The 20,264-nt window shown below is 38.6% G+C and overlaps 3 protein-coding genes across 4 annotated transcripts in view; 2 read left to right on the top strand and 1 right to left on the bottom strand.

Moving 5' to 3' along the window:
• The window catches only part of fam83c (family with sequence similarity 83 member C), a 30,209-nt gene extending 29,811 nt beyond the window's left edge, over positions 1-398 (bottom strand). Inside the window, exon 1 of the mRNA XM_061874979.1 lies at positions 382-398. The gene's annotated coding sequence lies outside the window, so the exon portion shown is untranslated. The remainder of the gene's footprint in view (positions 1-381) is intronic.
• ssuh2.1 (ssu-2 homolog, tandem duplicate 1) lies at positions 186-14,373 on the top strand. Of its 2 annotated transcripts, XM_061874982.1 has the most exons (13): positions 199-329; positions 3,269-3,365; positions 4,917-5,009; positions 5,077-5,161; positions 5,228-5,357; positions 7,976-8,036; positions 8,150-8,274; positions 12,499-12,561; positions 12,630-12,709; positions 12,793-12,885; positions 12,947-13,052; positions 13,137-13,244; positions 13,414-14,373. In XM_061874982.1, the coding sequence occupies exons 2-13, from the start codon at positions 3,326-3,328 to the stop codon at positions 13,546-13,548; spliced, it is 1,119 nt and encodes a 372-aa protein (XP_061730966.1). In that variant the 5' UTR covers positions 199-329; positions 3,269-3,325; the 3' UTR covers positions 13,549-14,373. The 2 variants fall into 2 exon arrangements, with proteins under 2 accessions (XP_061730967.1, XP_061730966.1); XM_061874983.1 differs by lacking the exon at positions 3,269-3,365 and having other exon boundaries at positions 186-329.
• A 121-nt stretch (positions 14,374-14,494) lies between these two features.
• The window catches only part of si:dkey-49n23.1 (semaphorin-3D), a 33,148-nt gene continuing 27,378 nt past the window's right edge, over positions 14,495-20,264 (top strand). Inside the window, exons 1-6 of the mRNA XM_061874978.1 lie at positions 14,495-14,650; positions 15,357-15,460; positions 17,014-17,168; positions 18,873-18,935; positions 19,006-19,125; positions 19,240-19,330. Of these exons, the coding sequence (XP_061730962.1) occupies positions 15,361-15,460; positions 17,014-17,168; positions 18,873-18,935; positions 19,006-19,125; positions 19,240-19,330 (529 nt within the window). The 5' untranslated portion in view covers positions 14,495-14,650; positions 15,357-15,360. The remainder of the gene's footprint in view (positions 14,651-15,356; positions 15,461-17,013; positions 17,169-18,872; positions 18,936-19,005; positions 19,126-19,239; positions 19,331-20,264) is intronic.

The following is a 20,264-nucleotide window of genomic DNA, read 5'->3' as shown; positions in this document are numbered from 1 at the left end:
ATGTGAGTGTGAATGTTTGTCTGTCTATTTGTGTTGGCCCTGCGACGAGATAGAGACTTGTCCAGGGTGTACACCCCCTTCCGCCTGATTGTAGCTGAGATAGGTTCCAGTGCCCCCCGCGACCTCAAAGGGAATAAGCAGTAAAAAAATAGATGGATGGACGGATGAATGAAATCATGTACTGATGTTTAACAAGCTCCTCGTTATTTTCCTCGGCGTACACTACCACTGTATGCTTTTATTTTGAAATGAGTTGTGGGTGGGTGTCTTCATCCGGGCACTTCAAAGACCAAGCAGGCGGATCATGGACGACCAACACGAAGACAAGGGTTAGAACTTTTCACTGACATTCTTTCTAAACAACCTATTTGTGCCACTTACGTTCTGTTTGTTCGCTTTGGGTTCGGTGCTGATGTGTAGTTCAGCCCACAAGCGGAATTCTGTTTCTTCTCTTTTTCGCCCCTCGAAAGTCTCGCGTTCATTTCGTAAATACTCTGGTTTCCTATCACAATGACGTCACAGTTTAAAGATTGCGTAACGATACAGTAGTCTCGATAACTTTGCAACCTTTTTTTTTTTTAACTACCCTGACTTTATTGTGAATGTTCTGTAAAAGTATTTTTTATCGGATGTTTGTATTATTATTTTAAAGTTGCCAAATACAGAGTAGTGGAACAAAGTAATTTTAGGCGTGCGCAATATGGCCTATTAAAAAAAAAAAAAAAAAAAAAAAAAAAAAAATTCGATTTACAAATCAATCCGATTTTTTCCCTTTACTTTTTTAAAGAAACCAATTAATACAAATGACAGCGATGATTAAATGCAAGTTTTATTATACGTGAACAAGTTTGAAATGACAAGTATTTCTTTTATTTTTTTGTCCTGTCCAGCTACTCAGGCAAATCATATCGTTGATGTAGATCAGGGGTCACCAACACGGTGCCCGCGGGCACCAGGTCGCCCGTACGGACCATATGAGTCGCCCGCTGGCCTGTTCTAAAAATAACTCAAATAGCAGCATTTACCAGTGAGCTGCCTCTAGTTTTTAATTTTTTTTTAATTTACTAGCAAACTGGTCTGGCTTTGCTCGACATGTTTAATTCTAAGAGAGACTAAACTCAAATAGAATTTGAAAATCTAAGAAAATATTTTAAAGACTTGGTCTTCACTTGTTTAAATAAATTCATTTATTCTTTTTCTTTGCTTCTTATAACTTTCAGAAATTCAATTTTAGAGAAAAAATACAACCTTAAAAATGATTTTAGGATTTTTAAACACTTTTACCTTTTAAATTCCTTCCTCTTCTTTCCTGACAATTTAAATCAATGTTCAAGTAATTTTTTTTTTATTGTAAAGAATAATAAATACATTTTAATTTGATTCTTCATTTTAGCTTCTGTTTTTTCGACAAAGAATATTTGTGAAATATTTCTTCAAATTTATTATGATTAAAATTCAAAAAAATTATTCTGGCAAATCTAGAAACATCTTTAGAATCAAATGTAAATCTAATTTCAAAGTCTTTTGAATTTCTTTTACATTTTTTGTTCTGGAAAATCTAGAAGAAATAATGATTTGTCTTTGTTAGAAATATAGCTTGGTCCAATTTGTTATATAGTCTAACAAAGTGCAGATTGGATTTTAACCTATTTAAACCATGTGATCAAAATTCTAAAATTAATCTTAATCTGGAAAAATTACCAATGTTCCATAAATTCTTTTTTTTATTTTTTCAAAAAGATTCAAATTAGCTGGTTTTTCTCTTCTTTTATTCGGTTGAATTTTGAATTTTAAAGGTTCGAAATTGAAGATAAACAATGTTTCAGAATTTTTTTTTTTTTTTTTTCCTGTTTTCTCTTCTTTTAAACCGTTCAATCAGGTGTTTTTTTCATCATTTATTCTCTGCAAAAAAACGTCCGTAAAAGGAAAAAAAATGTACGACGGAATGACAGACGGAAATACCCATTTTTTTAATATATATATCCAGGTATATAGATTTATTTATTATAGGTAAATTGAGAAAATTGGCTATTTCTGGCAATTTATTTAAGTGTGTATCAAACTGGTAGCCCTTCCCATTAACCAGTACCCAAGAAGTAGCTCTTAGTTTCAAAAAGGTTGGTGACCCCTGATGTAGATGCTCATATCGGCTGTACAGATTTACTTTACAAAAGAGAAGCGTGGAATACTTCTCTTGTTGCCTTATTTGTGTTTGACTTTATTAAATGGATTTATATTATTTTTTTGGTGCCGCTGGGCCGGAGCAGGAGGGGGTAGAAAAATAAATAAAGGAAGACAGAGGCGGAATTGTGGGGACAAAAGGGGGATAAGACAGAGAGACAACAATAACAACAACAGAACAGCATCAGCGATGAGGATATGTACAAATATGATGGTAAAAGTGATGGTAAAGAAGCAGTTAGTGAAATACATATAAATAATACAGAAATGACAAAGAGCATTATTACACTACAAATGGATCAATACAAATACCAACATAAATAGTACTATTAATATTGAATAATAGCAATAATTACCTCTATTATCAACAATACAATTGTTTCAATTGTAACAATACATATATGTAATGATAACCTGAAATACAAAAGAAAGCAGATAAATGGAGGGGAAGAAGGAGAATCAAACTATATGAACCTTGTAGATTGTTATAGTAACAATGGGTTAAGCTTTGTCAGTGTGCCATGTGTTACTCAGTTTCCCCTAAGGCAAGTTTGAAATGACACTGACTGCATACATTGCATCTTACTCTTACCAAATTATTAACATTTTTAAAATATTGTTCTTTTCAGACCAGATATAAATTTTACTTTTTAAGGAGTAATTTTCAAAGAATTACATTAAGAGCTTCCTCTGGGAAGCAATACTTCTGTCTTGAATAAAATACTTCTGCTCACAAAATGTAGCATTGCACACTGCATGCAAATAAATAATAGTCTCAAACATCTTCTGTCTTGAATAAAATACTTCTGTAAATAAAAAAATAGTAGTTTATAATTGTATGCAAATAAGTAATCAAGTAAATCACTGAGAAGACTATAGTTTCAGTAAGGGGATAAATGCAAGCAGGCTTTTTCATTCACACATCTTGGCGACTGCTTTAGTGATCGTTTTCCACTGTGCCTCTTTCATATTATACATGCTAGCTTGTATAAATGATTCCCCCGCAGTAGGCTGCTTTATAGCCAGAGTTTGTTTGTGGTACAGGTCTTGTTTGCCTCGTAAAGAGTTGCATTTCCTCTATTCGTAGCTGAGATAGGCACCAGCGCCCCCCGCGACCCCAAAAGGAATAAGCGGTAGAAAATGGATGGATGGACTGGAGGCTTTGGTTTCAGATGCTGGAATAGGTTTGTTGTGCTGCTGCCTTTTTTAAACAGACTTTGAACCGTGCAGTCATTTGTTCCATGCCTGATACCGCAAAACCAAACTACTGACAACACTTTTCTTTTCTTTGGAACACACGTCTCGCGCTCATTAAATTACAATTCGCCATGTATTGCTAAGCGTGTGAATCTCTGCTAAGGAATTAAGGGGGAAGGCAGAAGACACTTAAGTTCCAGGGGGCAAAAAGTATGCTGGAGCAAGAGGAGAAAAAGTTTTAATTTTTTAAATCGTCTGCCACAAAAAAATTCAAATTTATTGATAAAATCGATACATTGCCCAGGCTTAATTAGCAGTAGTATAATATCTGTTATGAATACAGGATGCTGAGTGAAAGTACACACAGTTACTAAATGTCTAATTATACAACTGCAAGATGCTGAGTGAATGTACACACAGTTACTATTTCTTAAACTTTGACAAACTTTAATGATCCACAAAGGAAATTGTTCCACACAGTAGCTCAGTCACAAAGGATGGAAAGTCTAAGGATAATAATGCAAGTATAAAGTAGACAAAAAAATGTACCATAATAGCAATAAAAATATAACATATATGTAATATTTACATATTATATATACAGTTTATGATATATACTGATATATTATGTTATATTATATTTTATATTATTTATACAATATATAACAACTACCATGTACAATACTACAGTACATGTAACAGCTGCAGCATAAAATAGAGAGTAGATCCAGCAGAAAATATACATTATAAACACAGAGAGGTAGCTAACTTAGAAGTGGTCAGGTAATAGACAGTTACCATCTATTGTTGTATGGCGAGTGATTATAGAGCTGGATGGAGTGCGGAATGAAGGTGTTCTTGAATCGAACACTGTGGTAACGAAGCTGAACGAGCCTGTTGGAGTATGAGCTCCGCTGTCCCAATTATTTGACTTAATTATATGACTGCAGCATACTATGTGCCATGTGAAAGTACTCACTGTTACTACGTCTAAATATATGACTGCAAGATACTGAGTGAAAGTACACACAGTCGGGGCTGATTGTTTTTTGATGTTTATAACTTTTAATCTAATTAAACTAAACATAATTAAAATAAATTGTTCAATATCTATATTTTTAATTGCAAAATAACAGATTTTATATAATTGTATTAATCTTTCTGCCACAGCCAAGATTCGATGGCATTTTCACTGTTTACCAGCTCAGCACTAACGCTGCGCGGCACCAGGGACAATGAGAGTAATTGGGGAAAATTCCGATCATGTTCTTATCAGGAAGGAGCGAGGAATAATACATTTGCGGTGAAAAGGCATAAAGTGCGCTGTCATTCATTAATTGACATTTTACAAGCGCTTATCCACCTACGCAGAGTGCGTGATCTTCACATAGGGAGGGGCTACCCTGCATGCCAATCCTGCATTTAGTTGTCTGACTGCAGGATGCTGAGTGAAAGTGTACACAGTTACTTGCAGTTACTGTAGTTACAGAAACTTGACCTTTAACAGCATAAAGAACAAGCTCTTTTCTTTTTCTCAGACGCCTTTGACCCTAACATTCCAGAGGAGGGACCTTCAGCGCCCCCTCCTGGATGGTTGGATGACATCATGGGATACCAGGGTCACAAAGGAGGTATTTTCCTTCTTCTTTTGTGCACATGCGTCACGACTTCACGTATTTGTGTCACGTACATGTCCAGATGACGACAACCCCATGTACCCTCCCCCTCCGGCCTACACCCCCCAGCCCCAAGTGGATAGGAACACTGTGGTGCCTGACGTTAGGTAACTCTCCCAAAGTCTACAACTTTCTATCTTTGAAAAAAAAAATGTTTTTGCAATCTTTTCCAGGGTTCCCTCAGTGTCGGAAGATGTGGCCAGAGATGCCCTCCTTAAATTTGTCCAGTCCAAGTGGAATTACAGCTCCAAGCCAGCCCGCAACCTGACCTTCAAAGAACTCCGACCTGTCACCGTCTACCGGGTATGAGTCTTTTTGTGCGTCCTGCTCCATCCACAAATGTTCTGCTGCTTGTGAGAATACTAAAAAGTCAGTACAAACTTAAAAGTGTGATACTTATGATAAGTTAACTGCTAACTAGGGGTGTGGGATACTGCAAATTATGGTATCTCTGCGATGCCACAAAATACAGGATCAGCATTGCGCTCATACCAATACTTTTCACTGGAAATTGTTTCAGTTTGTTTGAGGAATTTTGGCTTTATTTTCTTGATCAGGGAAATCATAATGGAAATAATAATTGAACTCACAAAAAACTTTCATTAAAATTTTTGGGGCTTTTACGACGGCATAACCATCATATGTCCAAGAACACTGACTACAATACCTGTCAATATTTGCATTTAAATATAGCAGATTTTACCAAGCCACCCCAAACCCTCATCTATCCTCCAACCTCTCATCTTGCATGAGACAGTTGGGGGTGTGCTGGTGGAAACACCCAACTGTCTACTGTTATGAAATTGCGGTAATTAAGGATAGGATAGACTTTATTTATCCCACAGTGGGTAAATTCTGTGGTTGCGGTTCAGATTTCACATATAATATCGAAATAAAAATACAATAATAAAAAGAAAGTAATAAATAATAATAAACTATACAGTATACTTGATGGATGTGTTACAGGAATACTCCGGGTGTTGCTGAGCAGACCGGAAATTGATAAATTTTTTTCATGAAAGTTGAAATAGAGTAGTACCTCTACATAAGTGTTTTGAAGTAAGAGTAATCTCCCAGCTGATTGTTATGGCTTTAAGTTGCAAGCAAAAATTTGAGTTACATGTATCCCCGCAATTAGTTGGTATAGCACAGGGGTGCCCACACTTTTACTGTAGGCGAGCTACTTTTCAATTGACCAAATCGAGGGGATCTACCTCATTCATGTATATCATTTATTTTTATTTATTTATGAAAGAGACGTTTTTATTAACAAGTTAAATGTGTTTAATCATAATACAAGAATGTGTAACACATATAGATGTCTTTCTTTAACGAAGACAAGAATATAAGTTGGTGTATTATCTGATTCTGATGACTTGCATTGATTGGAATCAGACAGTAGTGATGATAACGCCCACATTTTCAAATTGAGGAGAAAAAAAGTCCTCCTTTCTGTACAATACCACATGAAAGTGGTTGGTTTTTGGCATCTTATTTATCCAGCTTCCATACACGTTACAATAAAAAAATGGACGGCAAATTCCGTAGCTTGCTTGATTGACATTCACGGCACCCGAAGGTCTTGTGAGATGATGCTGGCTGCTGCGAGATAATTATTATGAAAAAATGACCGAGAGGAAGGCGAGGAAGCGATCGCTTGTGCCTGCCAGCTTTCCGAGACTCTTTATTTTGTTAGCTCAGGCAGCATAAAGCAGGGCTTTTATTGTGAAGATAGGAAATGTGCAGTCGGCCTTTAGAGTTTTGACGGAAGTTACGGCGCGTGAGTCTGTTGAAATAAAAAGTGTTTCTCGACTTTCTCTCGGTCATTTTTTCGTAATAATGATCTCGCAGCAGCCAGCGTCATCTCACAAGACCTTCGGGTGCCAAGAATGTCAATCAAGTGGCGTCTTGGTGAAGATTGATGATCGCTAATTTTTAGATCTATTTTTTTAAAAGCCTTGCTGGCGATCGACTGACACCCCCCCTGCGGTCGACCGGTAGCTCGCGAGTGACGTAATGGGCACCCCTGGTATAGCAAATGTCACAATGAACCCCGATAGATCCGACAAAACATCTGGTTTTACATTAGCTTATAGCAGGAGATGGACATGTCGTTGTTTTCCAACCATAAAAAGGAAAAAAATCAGTGCGAAGGGCATTGCTGAGAAGAAGTGGATGATGTCCACTGAATTGAAGGAATTGCAAGAAGCCATCCAAAACTTGACCGGGCGTGTCGCCAACTTGGTGAAGTAATTCGGGCCTATCACTGATAGTATGCACCATACTGAAGCAAGGAGTCTTAACCCCAGCCAAGAACGTTAAAAAACATCCAAACACCAGCAAAATTATCCATGATGATATACAGTCGCTGTTGATTGTGTGTTTGATGGGAAAGCCTCTCAAAGAAGGTTTGATGGAGAAGCCTTTAGAAGAAGGTACTGTAGATGTTCAATCTCCAAGGTAAATGCTGTACAATATTATTACATAACTTAAACAAACTACCATAGTTGTTAGTAGTATCTTCCGTTGAAATGTTTTTTTTCCATATTTCTTTTCTCAAAGTTTGTTTTTTCTTTTTAAAAGGCATTTTACATGTTGAAACTGTGTTTTTTTTCGGGGGTCAGCACCAATGACATTTATTTGAATTCATTTTAATGTGAGACTTTGAGTTGAGATACAATTGTTTTGGGTTAGGAGTTCCGTCAGAGAGGCAATTAATTTTGTTAATAAAGGTAGTATTGTACCAGAAAATTACAGAAACGGGATTGCGTCGACAAAGATAGACAAAATATGTGAGTTTTTCGGAGGTTATGCTGGATGCTGAAACTATCTTTGGTATTGATGATATTGATTTTAGGATCAAAGAAATAAGACTTGAAATCTTGCATGTTGTAGTGTGTCATGTTGTTTTTCTTCTGCAGTACAGACTGGAGACTTACACCGAGACCAGAACCAGCAAATGGGACTTTGAATCCTACAAGGGTAAAGCTTATGAACAATTCCGTCACCGCATGCCGTCTTCCTCCTTGTACACGTGTACATGAACGCGTTCACATGTACTGATGTACGAATCAGTGTGTATTGTGATTGAACAGGACAGCCTGTGGATGGTCCTCAGTTTGGAATGAGTCCTCCTCCGTGGGACATTCCTGTGACGTTACCCCCAAGATTCACTGACTTGGTGGAGATGATCCGAGTTCCACACTCATCCTTCGTCAAGGTTCGACAATGTCTTTATTAACAATAGTCAGGTTGACAGGACACTAATTGGATTTGTTTTATCCATCTTGTATCGAGTCTATTTTAACATATTCTATCACTTCCTGGTTTGGTAACCTCAGTGTGGCCAATAAAAACAGACTAGGTGGTATAATCAAGGTGTGCTAAAAGACCATAAGCACTACCTCGAAACCCCTGAGCCAGATTTATCAGGTCAGAGTCATCAAGAAGGCAAAGGCCATTCTGGCCAACCCTCAGCACCCTCTCTTCTTAGAGTTTAGACTCTTGCCCTCAGGATGTAGGTACGCCCCTAGTAATAGAAAGGCCAAAAACAAGCGATACATAAGATCCTTTGTTCCTTCAGCTGTTGTTTGTATAAATGAACTCCTTAAACAAGCATAGCTGCTATATAGTCACTTTAGTGGGACGCGACGTGTGATTAGTTTTTATTGTATTACAAATGTTTTTAGGTTTTAGCTTTATGATGGGTTGTATGTATTTTATGTATTTGTACCTTGTTTTTACTGTTGTATCATGTTTTTACTCTTGTACCTCGTTTTTACTGTTGTACCTCGTTTTTACTGTTGTACCTTGTTTTTATTGTTGTACCTCCTTTTTACTGTTGAACCTTGTTTTTAATGACTACTGCTGCAAACCAAATTGCCCCTCGGGGACAATAAAGATTTTGTAAGTCTAAGTCTAAAGAAAAACTAACAAACGGCGTTAATAATAGTTTGTAATGATGTCAGTTTTTCTGGAAACAAGTAATCTAAGTAATTGCTTTTAAGTACGTTGAAAATCGAGTACCAATGTGTTTGATGTACGTGGCACGCTACTTTTGTTGAGGACAAGAAAGCTTGTAAGGAGCGCTTTAGTAGTGCAAAAGCAGCAACCACCCCACACACACACGCACGCACGCACGCACGCACGCACGCACGCATGCACACACGCGCGCGAGATTTCTACTACTACGGGGGAATAATGAACATTCAATTAACTGACAGTCATCAACAGTAATAATCCTACAATACCACGTTTGTGGACAAGGAGAAACACAGCCATTGACGCACTTTTAATTGTTTAATTAACTAGCAATAAAAATATTCCACAGATGCAGCAGTAAACAATCTCCTTCCAGTCCGCAGACGACCGCTGCTCAGCTAAAACTTACGTCACGCTTCACTTGGCAACAGACAGCACTTTTTAAAAGCACACACTCACGCACAAACAAACATCTCTAAACTGCATTCACCAGATATATGTAAGGTAAAAATAAAGTAACAAATTAATTTCTTTCCCAAGTACTTAAAGGGTCTGTTTGCAACATTTACACAGATGCTGAGAGTTCTCTAGACTCCCAATGTAATTTACACAGTATATCCTGCCCTCTTACGGCTTCTCGAACGTGATGTCGTAACTACATACGTATGTAACAAATGCACACGCGTTAGATCTAGGTGTTGTTAGCAAATAATTGTGCTTCATATGGTTGATGTTCGCTATTAGTGAATGAATATTCTTTTATAACCACAACATAACTGCAAACTGTTTTTTGCTTTTTTTTAATTGTTTTTGTATGTGTGCACATGCTTCTCGCATGTACGTTTTAACGAGACAAGGTCAGAGACAGCCGTGAATGCCAATCAATTTTATTTGGGCCGTACATTTTTTTTATAGCATAAACTTAGTTTGTGTGACAAAAATAGATAGTTTTTAAACAAATGTGTTCTGTTAAACCAGTAATGGTAATATAAGCTAACCAATAGTGTTCTTGTTGTATTGAAAAACTGAGAGCAAGTTAGAAATAGTCCCGTCAACTACATCTATTAAATAATAATAATTACATTAGTAATTCAGTTACTTTTTTGGGAAAATAACAAATAACCGTAATGAATTGCTTTTTTAGAGTAATTTTCTAACACTAATTAACAATAGTGATCGCACTTATGGATTTTATTTTCTGTTTGTTTATGAGTGAGTGAGTGTGGGTGTGTATAAATGTCTCTGCGTGCGTGTGTGTGTGGGTTTTGGTGTCAAAACTGTGCAAAATCGGTGCATATAAAAATCACTTTGCGCAATTGCAGCCTCGAGTCCACACACGCAGACTCTGTTTGCACTCGCGCGGCCTCTCCCTGCGTGCATAGACTCTTGTTTGTCTTACAACACTTCAGAGAGTATTGTTAGCGGGCTGTCTTTGTTTGCGCTCACAATGGCTTTCTTTTTCCATATGCGTATGACATTCCTATTATTTTTTGTGTGTATCTGTAGGTTAATCAAATCGTCATATTGCAGTAAGAATATGCAGTTAGTATACAGCCATTTTTTACCGCTTATCCCTTTCGGGGTCACAGGGGGTGCTGGAGCCTATTTCAGCTACATTCAGGCGGAAGGCGGTGTACACCATGGACAAGTCGCCATCTCATCACAGGGCCAACACATATAGACAGACAACATTCACACTCACGTTCACGCACTCGGGCCAATTTAGTCTTGCCAATCAACCTATCCCCAGGTGCATGTCTTTGGAAGTGGGAGGAAGCCAGATTACCCGTAGGGAACCCACACAGTCACGGGGAGAACATGTAAACTCCACGTTAATTGCTATATTGGTATATTCATTAGACTTTTTTGGATTCAGTTATCACAGGTGTCGCTAATTTAGATGACTGGACAGGAGAGAGAAGGAGAAAGAGAAGTTTTTAAAAGAAGTGACACTTTTGGACATATTATGTGTATTTTGTGGAATTACAAAAGTAAAGGGAAGAAAACAAAACAAGACATCTCGTTTATCCATTCCTCAAGGTCTTAGAGCTAGTTTTACATATTCTTTTGGTGTGAAAACCCCTTTTAGTACTTACAGACAGGCATTAAATACACAGTGCCCCTTTTTTCTGATTGGCCACTTAACACCTGCTATCTCCAGCTCAGAGCCAATCCGAGGGAACCTTTTGTGTCTCTCTTCTAAAAAAGATTAGAGTTTTCTGGGCATTCAATCGATCGCAACTGGACAGTTTGGTTTGTCTTAAAAGATGTTTCGCCTCTCATCTAAGTACGCGTCATCAGTTCATGCTCATAGACTTTGATTGGTCAGATCTAGTCTAGCGGCTAGTGCCGAAACCTATACCTCCTATACCCAATACCTCAATGCTAACTGGGGGAAATTACACTTTAACATTGGCATTGACAGTAGGATTGCTTGTTTGCATCTCTACAGTTTTTTTTCTCCCTACGATAGGGCGAAACCATCCTTGCCCACGCACACCCTCCTAGTATTGGAGTATGAATATTAGGGGTTTTGGCACTAGCTGCTCGATTAAATCTGACCAATATAAGTCGTACCCCGAATTTTCACTGAATGCGGAACACCAGCGGACCAGCACACACTAGCCAGCAGACTCTTTCCTTTTTTATTCACGTCATGTGTCATTTTCCACCGCTAAATATACATAGAGCTTCTATATTTGCCGGACGCTGCCACAAATCCGTTAAATTTTGCTAAAGTCTGCTAGTGTTGAACAGAAACTTATGCACAAACACAAAATAAAGTATCCGGTTTACTTTCAAAACAGAATATTCAGCCTTCAAGGCGGACCGGACCATATTTTATACTTTGAAAGACCATAATGGGCGGCGACGGACATGAAGTCAACTTGTCAAAGATTTTCAGAATTAATTTCATCCTGTTGACACAAATGGATGAGGACATGCTGATACTGGAGGTCCAAAATTCAATAATAATGTACAGACATATCCCGAGCAGCTAAATGGGGATATGGGGACCTGTGTCAAATATCAGCTGATAACAGCAAGGGACTGATTGTGTGACATGCTCGCCAAGGATGATGTTTTGACCGCAGCCGTTTCTCTTTCAGTGGAAAAGACTAAATCTGACCAATCTAAGTCTATTAGCATGAACTGATGAGGGCTACTTGGATGTGAGGCGAAATGTCTTCTAAGACAAACCAAACAGCCTAGTTGCGATCGATTGAATGCCCTGTGATTACAATGACCTGGATGAATGGCAACATCCATAGACAAGATTAGAGCCTTTAGAAAAAATAACCTAATATTAGTGTATTTTGTATACCGGTACATGTTCTACACTATGACCGAATAAACAATGACATTACCTATTATTATGATGTCCTGTGTGTAAAATGAGCTCATGCAGTTTTGTTTACGCGCAAGGATTTTGGCACTCTTAACGACATACTTTGTGTTGTAGTTGTGTCACAAGTGCAGCGGCTGTGGAAGGACTCGGTGTGTGTCGTGTCACGGCAGAGGCATGGTGAGCGTCCGTCTTTGTGATGGACCAGAAAGTGTGACGTTGCCCTGAAAACTGTTGTCTGCCCACAGAAACGTTGCACATTCTGCCACGGTCACGGGCGTTCTCACAACAAGCGCTGCACTTCCTGTCACGGCCGTGGACGCAGAAGGTGATAAGGCGAGGCCTAGAGGGAAAAAGCTTTGTTCAACAAATTGATAGATCCATTGATTGACATGCACCGCCTCCTCTCAGGTGTATTTCCTGTCACGGTCACGGCTCTAAGACGTGCGTTGTGTGTCATGGCAGTCAGAACCTCCTTCATTTCATCCAGCTTACAGTGACTTGGTAGGTGCTCGCACATGCAGACGACATTCAAACTTCTATAATTTGGTGTGCGTGCATGTAGGAAGAACAATGTTGAGGATTACATTCCTGATCGCCAGCCTGATTTCCCGGATAAGAAGTTTGAGGAGGTGACAGGTGACGCCTTCTTTGTGGATGAGAGTTTACTGGTAAAAAAAATATATATTTTTGCTAGATTTAGTGTCAACTGTTGTTAACATTTAGCGAGCTTACCTTGGCTTTCCTCCATGCAGGTGTATCCCATTCAAGGGTTTCCCGACCAGGAGATCTGTGACGCCTCCCACAAGCTGATAAACGAACACCTGAATCGCTTCAACACTACCTGTCGTATCCTACAGCAAGTGCGTCAACACAAGCCTTGCTGTTAACAGATTGCAAATAATTGATTTTCATATGTGACTTCTTTCTGCCTAATTACCAAATTATACGTTCCCAACATCCCAGAATAGTCACCTTGGTAAAGAACACCCCATTTGTTTAAATGCTAACTTTCTGTGTGCTTTGTTGCAGCGGCAGACGGTGGAGCTGGTGCCGCTAACGCACGCCTTCTACTCATACAGTGGCAAAGACTTCAGCTTCTTCGTGTATGGAGTGGAGAACAAAGTGTTCACTTCCAAGTATCCGTCTGCATGCACCATTTTGTAGGACAAGGCGAAGAACACTGTTGATTTTGAACTTGCAACCTTTTGTGGAGTTCACATGGCAACGGTCTGACAAGGAATGTATGGGCGATAATTTAATCAGAAATGGTCGTTTTGGGAAAAGTTGAGAGCTAAAGGAGATGAAAAAATCCCTAACATTTACAAGATATGGCTCCTTTAAATACAACTTTTTTTGAACGTGTGTGCAATGATTAAGTCCTCCAGTAGGGGGCACTGTTAACCTCAAAGAAACAAATCTAGCTAAATACAGGACTGTAATCTCGTGTCATAGTTATAAACCAATGTTTGATGACTTCATCACAAATGTATTTACTGTATATCTATGTATCTTATACATTATAATTTTGTACTAAAATAAACTATATAGGCCTATCTGTATATATATATATATATATATATATATATATATATATATATATATATATATGATACACATCTATACTGTACCACATCTAGTGATAGACTGCCAGATGGGATAACAATAAATAAATGTATATTTTAATAATTATTTAAATGTGTCATTGATTATAATTGGAATTAAATGAATGTGTAATTTATTTGTTTAGTGTAAAATTACACACAATAATTTGATTAAATACTGATTTGGCTATTTCATGATTTAATTTTTTCACTATTCAGTTATTGATTTCATAATTGTTTTAATTATGGACACATTTAAGTAGTTACTTTAAACTTAATGTCTCATTTGGCACTCTATGCATATATAATGTATTACGGTACTTCTAAGTCTCTACAATGGCAATACAACTTCAGTGTCCACATGTATTTCAATAAAACGTAAAACTGCTGCTGACTGACATTGATGATCAGAAAAATGTATGAAAGATCTAGTTATGGATTAAAAACAAAGCAAAATTAAAGTTTCAAAGTTACGAAGACTACGCCCACCTGGCCGGAAGGGGACTGATGAGCCAACATATTGTCCCAGTGACCATGAAGGCGGCACTCCTTAAACCAGGCACTCAGCTTTCACGTGCGCTTCACCACTGACATTACGGAGTGCAGGTTTCTTTCTCTGACGTCATCGCTGTTCATGTGACGTCACTGTCACGCCAACTAAACCGGTGAGTTGTTATGAAATGTTTAATTACGAAATTTTACATTTTAAATGTTGGTTATTGCGAACTGGAGGAGTATCGATGAGCAAGATGGTGCGTTCAGGAAACTGGGATTCTTTCAATATAGAGAGAAATGTACTTAATTAGTCAAATGGGGAGAAATGTTTTCATTTCTTAAAAAGCAATGTTTTTTTGGAAGTTGGAGAAACAGAAATGAATTTAATCTGGAATTGAACCTGGGAACTTTTGTATGAGGCAGTACAAAACACCATATTCAACCTATTCAATGATTTATGTTTATTTATTCAAGTGTTTATGTCTCTTGGGGTCTCACCATTGTAACTACCTTCCTGTTTCCTCTGGTGTGCGCGTGCGCTGTGTGTGCGCGCGTGTATTTCTTTACGTGCCTATATGGGAAAATTTCAGCTTGCTATTGTTTCTTTGATGGAAAACTTTAACAACACAAATCACTTCAATTTCCGACGCTACACAACAGTGAAATATCGAATTGAGATAAAATGACACAGATAACCAGCAATAACTAAATAATTTAAACATTTTTAAAGAATGACATTCAAAATTTCAAAGGGACACAAACAATAATATCATGTTTTTTTTCCTTCTATTTTTAATGAAGGCCGCCACACATTCCTGCACACAAACACTTTTGCATGGGAGTGATATCAAATTATGTATCCTCTTCTCTTCGAAGTGAGATGGCGGCGATTCTGTGGCTCCTCCCACTGGCCGCGCTCACGGCTACAGCCGCAAACCCGCGCAGCCAAACGGGACCCCGGCTGCAGCTGTCACATGAAGGTAGGAAATGTGCACGTTCCCATGGGAACAACCCCAAGTGATGTGTGTTTAGCAGGACGCTAAACTATGAGGGGCCGTTAGGGACATTATTCAGAATTACCTCTTACATACACTGCTGAAATGCTCTCACATGAACAACTGAAATGTTTTTCTCTCACACACACTACTGAAACACTCTTATACACACTACTGAAAAACTCTTATACACACTACTGAAATGCTCTCATAAACAACTGCAATTTTTTTCTCTCACACACACTACTGAAACACTTATACACACTACTGAAATGCTCTCACATACACTACTGAAATGCTCTTACATACACTTATGTAAGAGATATTTCTGAATAATATCCCTAATGGCCCCTCATAGAGTATGTCCATTCACACAGTTATTAATAATGATGGAGCATGCCCATTCACACAAATATTAATGCTGCTAGAGTATTTCAATTCACACAATTATTAATAATAATGGCATATGCTCATTCACACAATGATTAATGCTTGTCGTGTATGTCCATTCACACAAATATTAATATGATGCCCATTCACACAGTGATCAGTTAGTTTATGGCAATTCACACAATGATTAATGATGGTAGTGTATGCCCATTCACACATTGAATAATGGTGGTGGTGTATTTTTGGTGACCCAATGGTTGATGATGGTATGACTCCATTCACATAATGAAAAATGGTGGTGGTGTATTTTCAGTTAGATGAATGGCACTGTGTGTCCATTCTCACCATGATTGATATTGGAGGTGTACTTGTGTGTTGACATAATGATTAGGGATGGTGATGTACGTCGATTCACAGAGTGATTGATATTGGAGATGTATATGTTTGTTTACACAATGATTAATAATGGTAGTTTATGTCGATCCACTCGATGATTGACATTAGCGATGTATATGTTTGTTGACACAATGATTAATAATGGTGGTGTATGTCCATTCACATGATAATTAATATTAGAGGTGGATGTTCGTTGACACAATGATTAATATAGTGTTGCATGTACGTCCATACAATAATTAGTGATGTTTGTTTCTGTCCCTTCACACAATAATTAATGATGGTGATGTATGTCCTATCACACTATGATTGTTGGTGGTGTTGGTGGATGACACAATGATTAATGATAGTAATTGTTTATTTCCATAATGGTAATGATGGTGGTGTAAGTCATTCTCACAACAATTAATGATTAATGATGGTGATATATGTTCATTCCCACAACCATTAATGATGGTGGTGTTTGTCTATTCGTGCAATAATTAATGGTGGTGATGTTTTCTCATTCACACAAAGATTACTTGTGGCAATGAACAGTATGTCCGTTTAAAAAGTGATTATTTACATGTCTGTATGTTTATTTTCTCAATGATTAAAGATGGTGGCGTATGTTCATTCACACATTTATTACTGGTGGCATATTATTGAGGGTGGTTTATGTTCATTCACACAATAACAATGATGATGGCGTATGTCCAATCTCACAGTGATTAATGAACAGTGAACAGAGTTGTTTGTGTTGAATTTGTCAGCACTGAAGAATAGCTCGGCGATCTACTGGGGGGAAGGGACCAGCGGGGGATTCCAGGTGCTGCTGTTGGATGAGGATCAAGGCTGGCTGCTGGTTGGAGGAAAAGATTATATCCACCTGCTGAGGTCCCACAGAGTGGATCTTCCTTCGCAGGCGGTGAGTTATAAGCAATCACTTTGTAGAAGTGTATGCCCAGCAGCTCATTTTAGTTTTATTTGCATTTTGCCAAGTGATACACTGATATATGACATCATTTTGCAGTAGCCAATTACAAAACCCAAAACTAGTGAAGTTGGCACCTTGTGTAATTCGTAAATAAAAAGAGAATACAATGATTTGCAAATACTTTTCAACTTATCTTTAATTTAATACACTGCAAAGACAAGATATTTAATGTTCAAACTGAGAAAATATATTTTTTTGCAAATAATCATTAACTTAGACTTTAATGGCAGCAACACATTGCAAAGAAGTTGGCACAGGGGCATTTTCACCACTGTTACATGGCCTTTCCTTTTAACACCACTCAGTAAACATTTGGGAACTGAGGAGACCAATTTTTGAAGCTTTCAGGTAGAATTATTTCCCCTTCTTGCTTGATGTACAGATTATGTTGGTATGTCGCGGTATCTTAGGATTCATATTGCAGCACACATTTTCAATAGGAGACAGGTCTGGACTACAGGCAGGCCAGTCCAGTACCCGCACCCTTTTACTATGAAGCCACACTGTCGCAACACATGGCTTGGCGTCGACTTGCTGAAATAAGCAGGGGTGTCCATGATAACGTTGCTTGGATGGCAACATATGTTGCTCCAAAATTTGTATATACCTTTTAGCATTAATGGTGCCTTCACAGATATGTAAGTTACCCATGCCTTGGGCACTAATACATCCCCATACCATCACAGATGCTGGCTGTTGAACTTTGTACCTAGAACAATCCGGATGGTTCTTTTCGTCTTTGTTCCAAAGGACACGACATCCACAGTTTCCTAAAACAATTTCAAATGTGGACTCGTCAGACCACAGAACACTTTTCCACTTTGCATCAGTCCATCTTGGATGAGCTTGGGCCCGGCGGAGCCAGCGGCGTTTCTGGGTGTTGTTGATAAATGGCTTTAGCTTTGAATAGTAGTTTTAACTTGCACTTACAGATGTAGCGACAAATTGTAGTTACTAACAGTGGTATTCTGAAGTGTTCCTGAACCCATTTGGTGATATCCTTTTCACGCTGATGTTGCTTTTTGATGCAGACCCGCCTGAGGGATCCAAGGTCCATAATATCATCGCTTACGTGGAGTGATTTTTCCAGATTCTCGGAACCTTTTGATGATATTACGGACCGTAGATGGTGAATTTCCCAAAGTTTCTTGCAATAGCTCATTTAGAAATGTTGTTCTTAAACTGTTGGACAATTTGCTCACGCATTTGTTCAGAAAGTGGTGACCCTCGCCCCATCCTTGTTTGTGAATGACTGAGCATTTCATGGAAGCTGCTTTTATACTCAATCATGGCACCCACCTGTTCACAATTAGCCTGTTCACCTGTACGGATGTTCCAAATAAGTGTTTGATGAGCATTCCTCAACTTTCACAGTCTTTTTTGCCACTTGTGGCAGCTTTTTTGAAACATGTTGCAGGCATCAAATTCCAAATGAGCTAATATTTGCAACAAATAACAAAGATTTCAAGGTTCGAATGTTATTATCTTGTCTTTGCAGTCTATTCAATTTAATATAGGTTGAAAAAGATTTGCAAATCATTGTTTTTTGTTTTTATTTACCATTTACACAACGTGCAAACTTCACTGGTTTTTAGGTTTTGTACAAGTAACAATGCTGTTACGACTCGTTCACAGGTGCACTGGCCGGCGGCCCAAAGAGACGTGCGCCACTGCTTCATGATCGGCAGAAGTCTGCAAGTGAGATGTCAGCATTTTGTTTGAACGCTCCAACAGACGACAAAGTTCCACTTTTTGCTGTCTTTTTCAGAGCGAGTGCGCCAACTTTGTGCGTCTGCTCCAACCTTTCAACAAGACGCACGTTTACGTCTGTGCCACGGGTGCCTTCCATCCTCAGTGTGGCCTCCTCCAAGTCACATCGGACACAGAGGTAACGCCAATTTCAAGCAGAAATCGTCAATCTTATGATGTCTATTATAAATATTATACGTTATAATGACAATATTAATTTGACAAAAACATGGACTTACGTGTGTGTCAATAGGAGGCCTTGTCTCTGCTGTCTCACACAGTCGTATCCGGACAAGGAAAATGTCCTTATGGTCCCAGAGAGCCTTTCACTGCTCGACTGAGCGGTACGTACGTCTCGCCATTCCCATGCACGCCAGACCCACCAATGCTCTGTGAGGTGTCTACATGGAAGAACATGTCTTTCTGCATCGTCTTGCTGACTTTGTCACACACACAGCTCGAAACTGTCATGATCCAAGACTTGGATCATGTCATGTTCTGTTTTTGTTCTGTTCTCTTCGTTCCTGGTGGCACTTCCTGGTTTGTTTCTGTTGCCCTAGTTACCCATTTAGTGTCACCTGTTTCTTGTTTGTCATACGCACCTGATGTTTGATTATCTCCCTATGTATGCCTGCCTTCTTTTGCCATTCGGCCTCGGACTGTACTGTAGTTTGCTACACGCAACAAGTCGCATTCCCGCATTGTGATAAACACCCTTCGTTCGTTATTAGCTTCCATGCTATTTTGTTTATTCGTTTCCCTAGCTCACACGCTAGCGTCTTTTGTTTCTTCTAGCTCATGCTAGTTCTGTTTGTTTCTAGAGCCATGATAAATGGTAAATGGGTTGTACTTGTATAGCACTTTTGTACCCCTTTTTAAGGAGCCCAAAGCGCTGTGACAGTATTTTCCACATATTAGAATAGAATAGAGAATAGAATAGAATAGAGTTTTTATTGTCATTATTGCAATGAACAGGTTCAAAGAACAACGAAATTGGAGCAGCTCCTCCTAAGGTGCATATACAATATTTACACACTGATGGCGGGAGCCGCCATGCAAGGCGCTCACCAGGACCCATCAGGAGCAAGGGTGAAGTGTCTTGCCCAAGGACACAACAGACGTGACTAGGATGGTAGAAGGTGGGGATTGAACCAATAACCTTCAGGTTGCTGGCACAGCCACTCTACCAACTTCGCCACGCCACTGTGCAAGTCTTTTGGTTCTTAGTCTGTTTTATAGTGTGTTAATAAATCTTTATCCTTACCCTCACGCTGTGTT

Source organism: Nerophis ophidion, linkage group LG16 (assembly GCF_033978795.1).
Source record: "Nerophis ophidion isolate RoL-2023_Sa linkage group LG16, RoL_Noph_v1.0, whole genome shotgun sequence".
NCBI classification, from domain to species: Eukaryota; Metazoa; Chordata; class Actinopteri; order Syngnathiformes; family Syngnathidae; genus Nerophis; species Nerophis ophidion.
This window is presented reverse-complemented; position numbering and strand designations above follow the sequence as displayed.

Coding starts and splice junctions, on each gene's coding strand:
- ssuh2.1 (XM_061874982.1), top strand. CDS start 3,326: ATGGATGGACTGGAGGCTTTGGTTTCAGATGCTGGAATAG. Junction 8,037..8,149: donor GGACTTTGAATCCTACAAGG/GTAAAGCTTATG, acceptor GTGATTGAACAG/GACAGCCTGTGGATGGTCCT. Junction 12,562..12,629: donor CGTGTCACGGCAGAGGCATG/GTGAGCGTCCGT, acceptor GTCTGCCCACAG/AAACGTTGCACATTCTGCCA.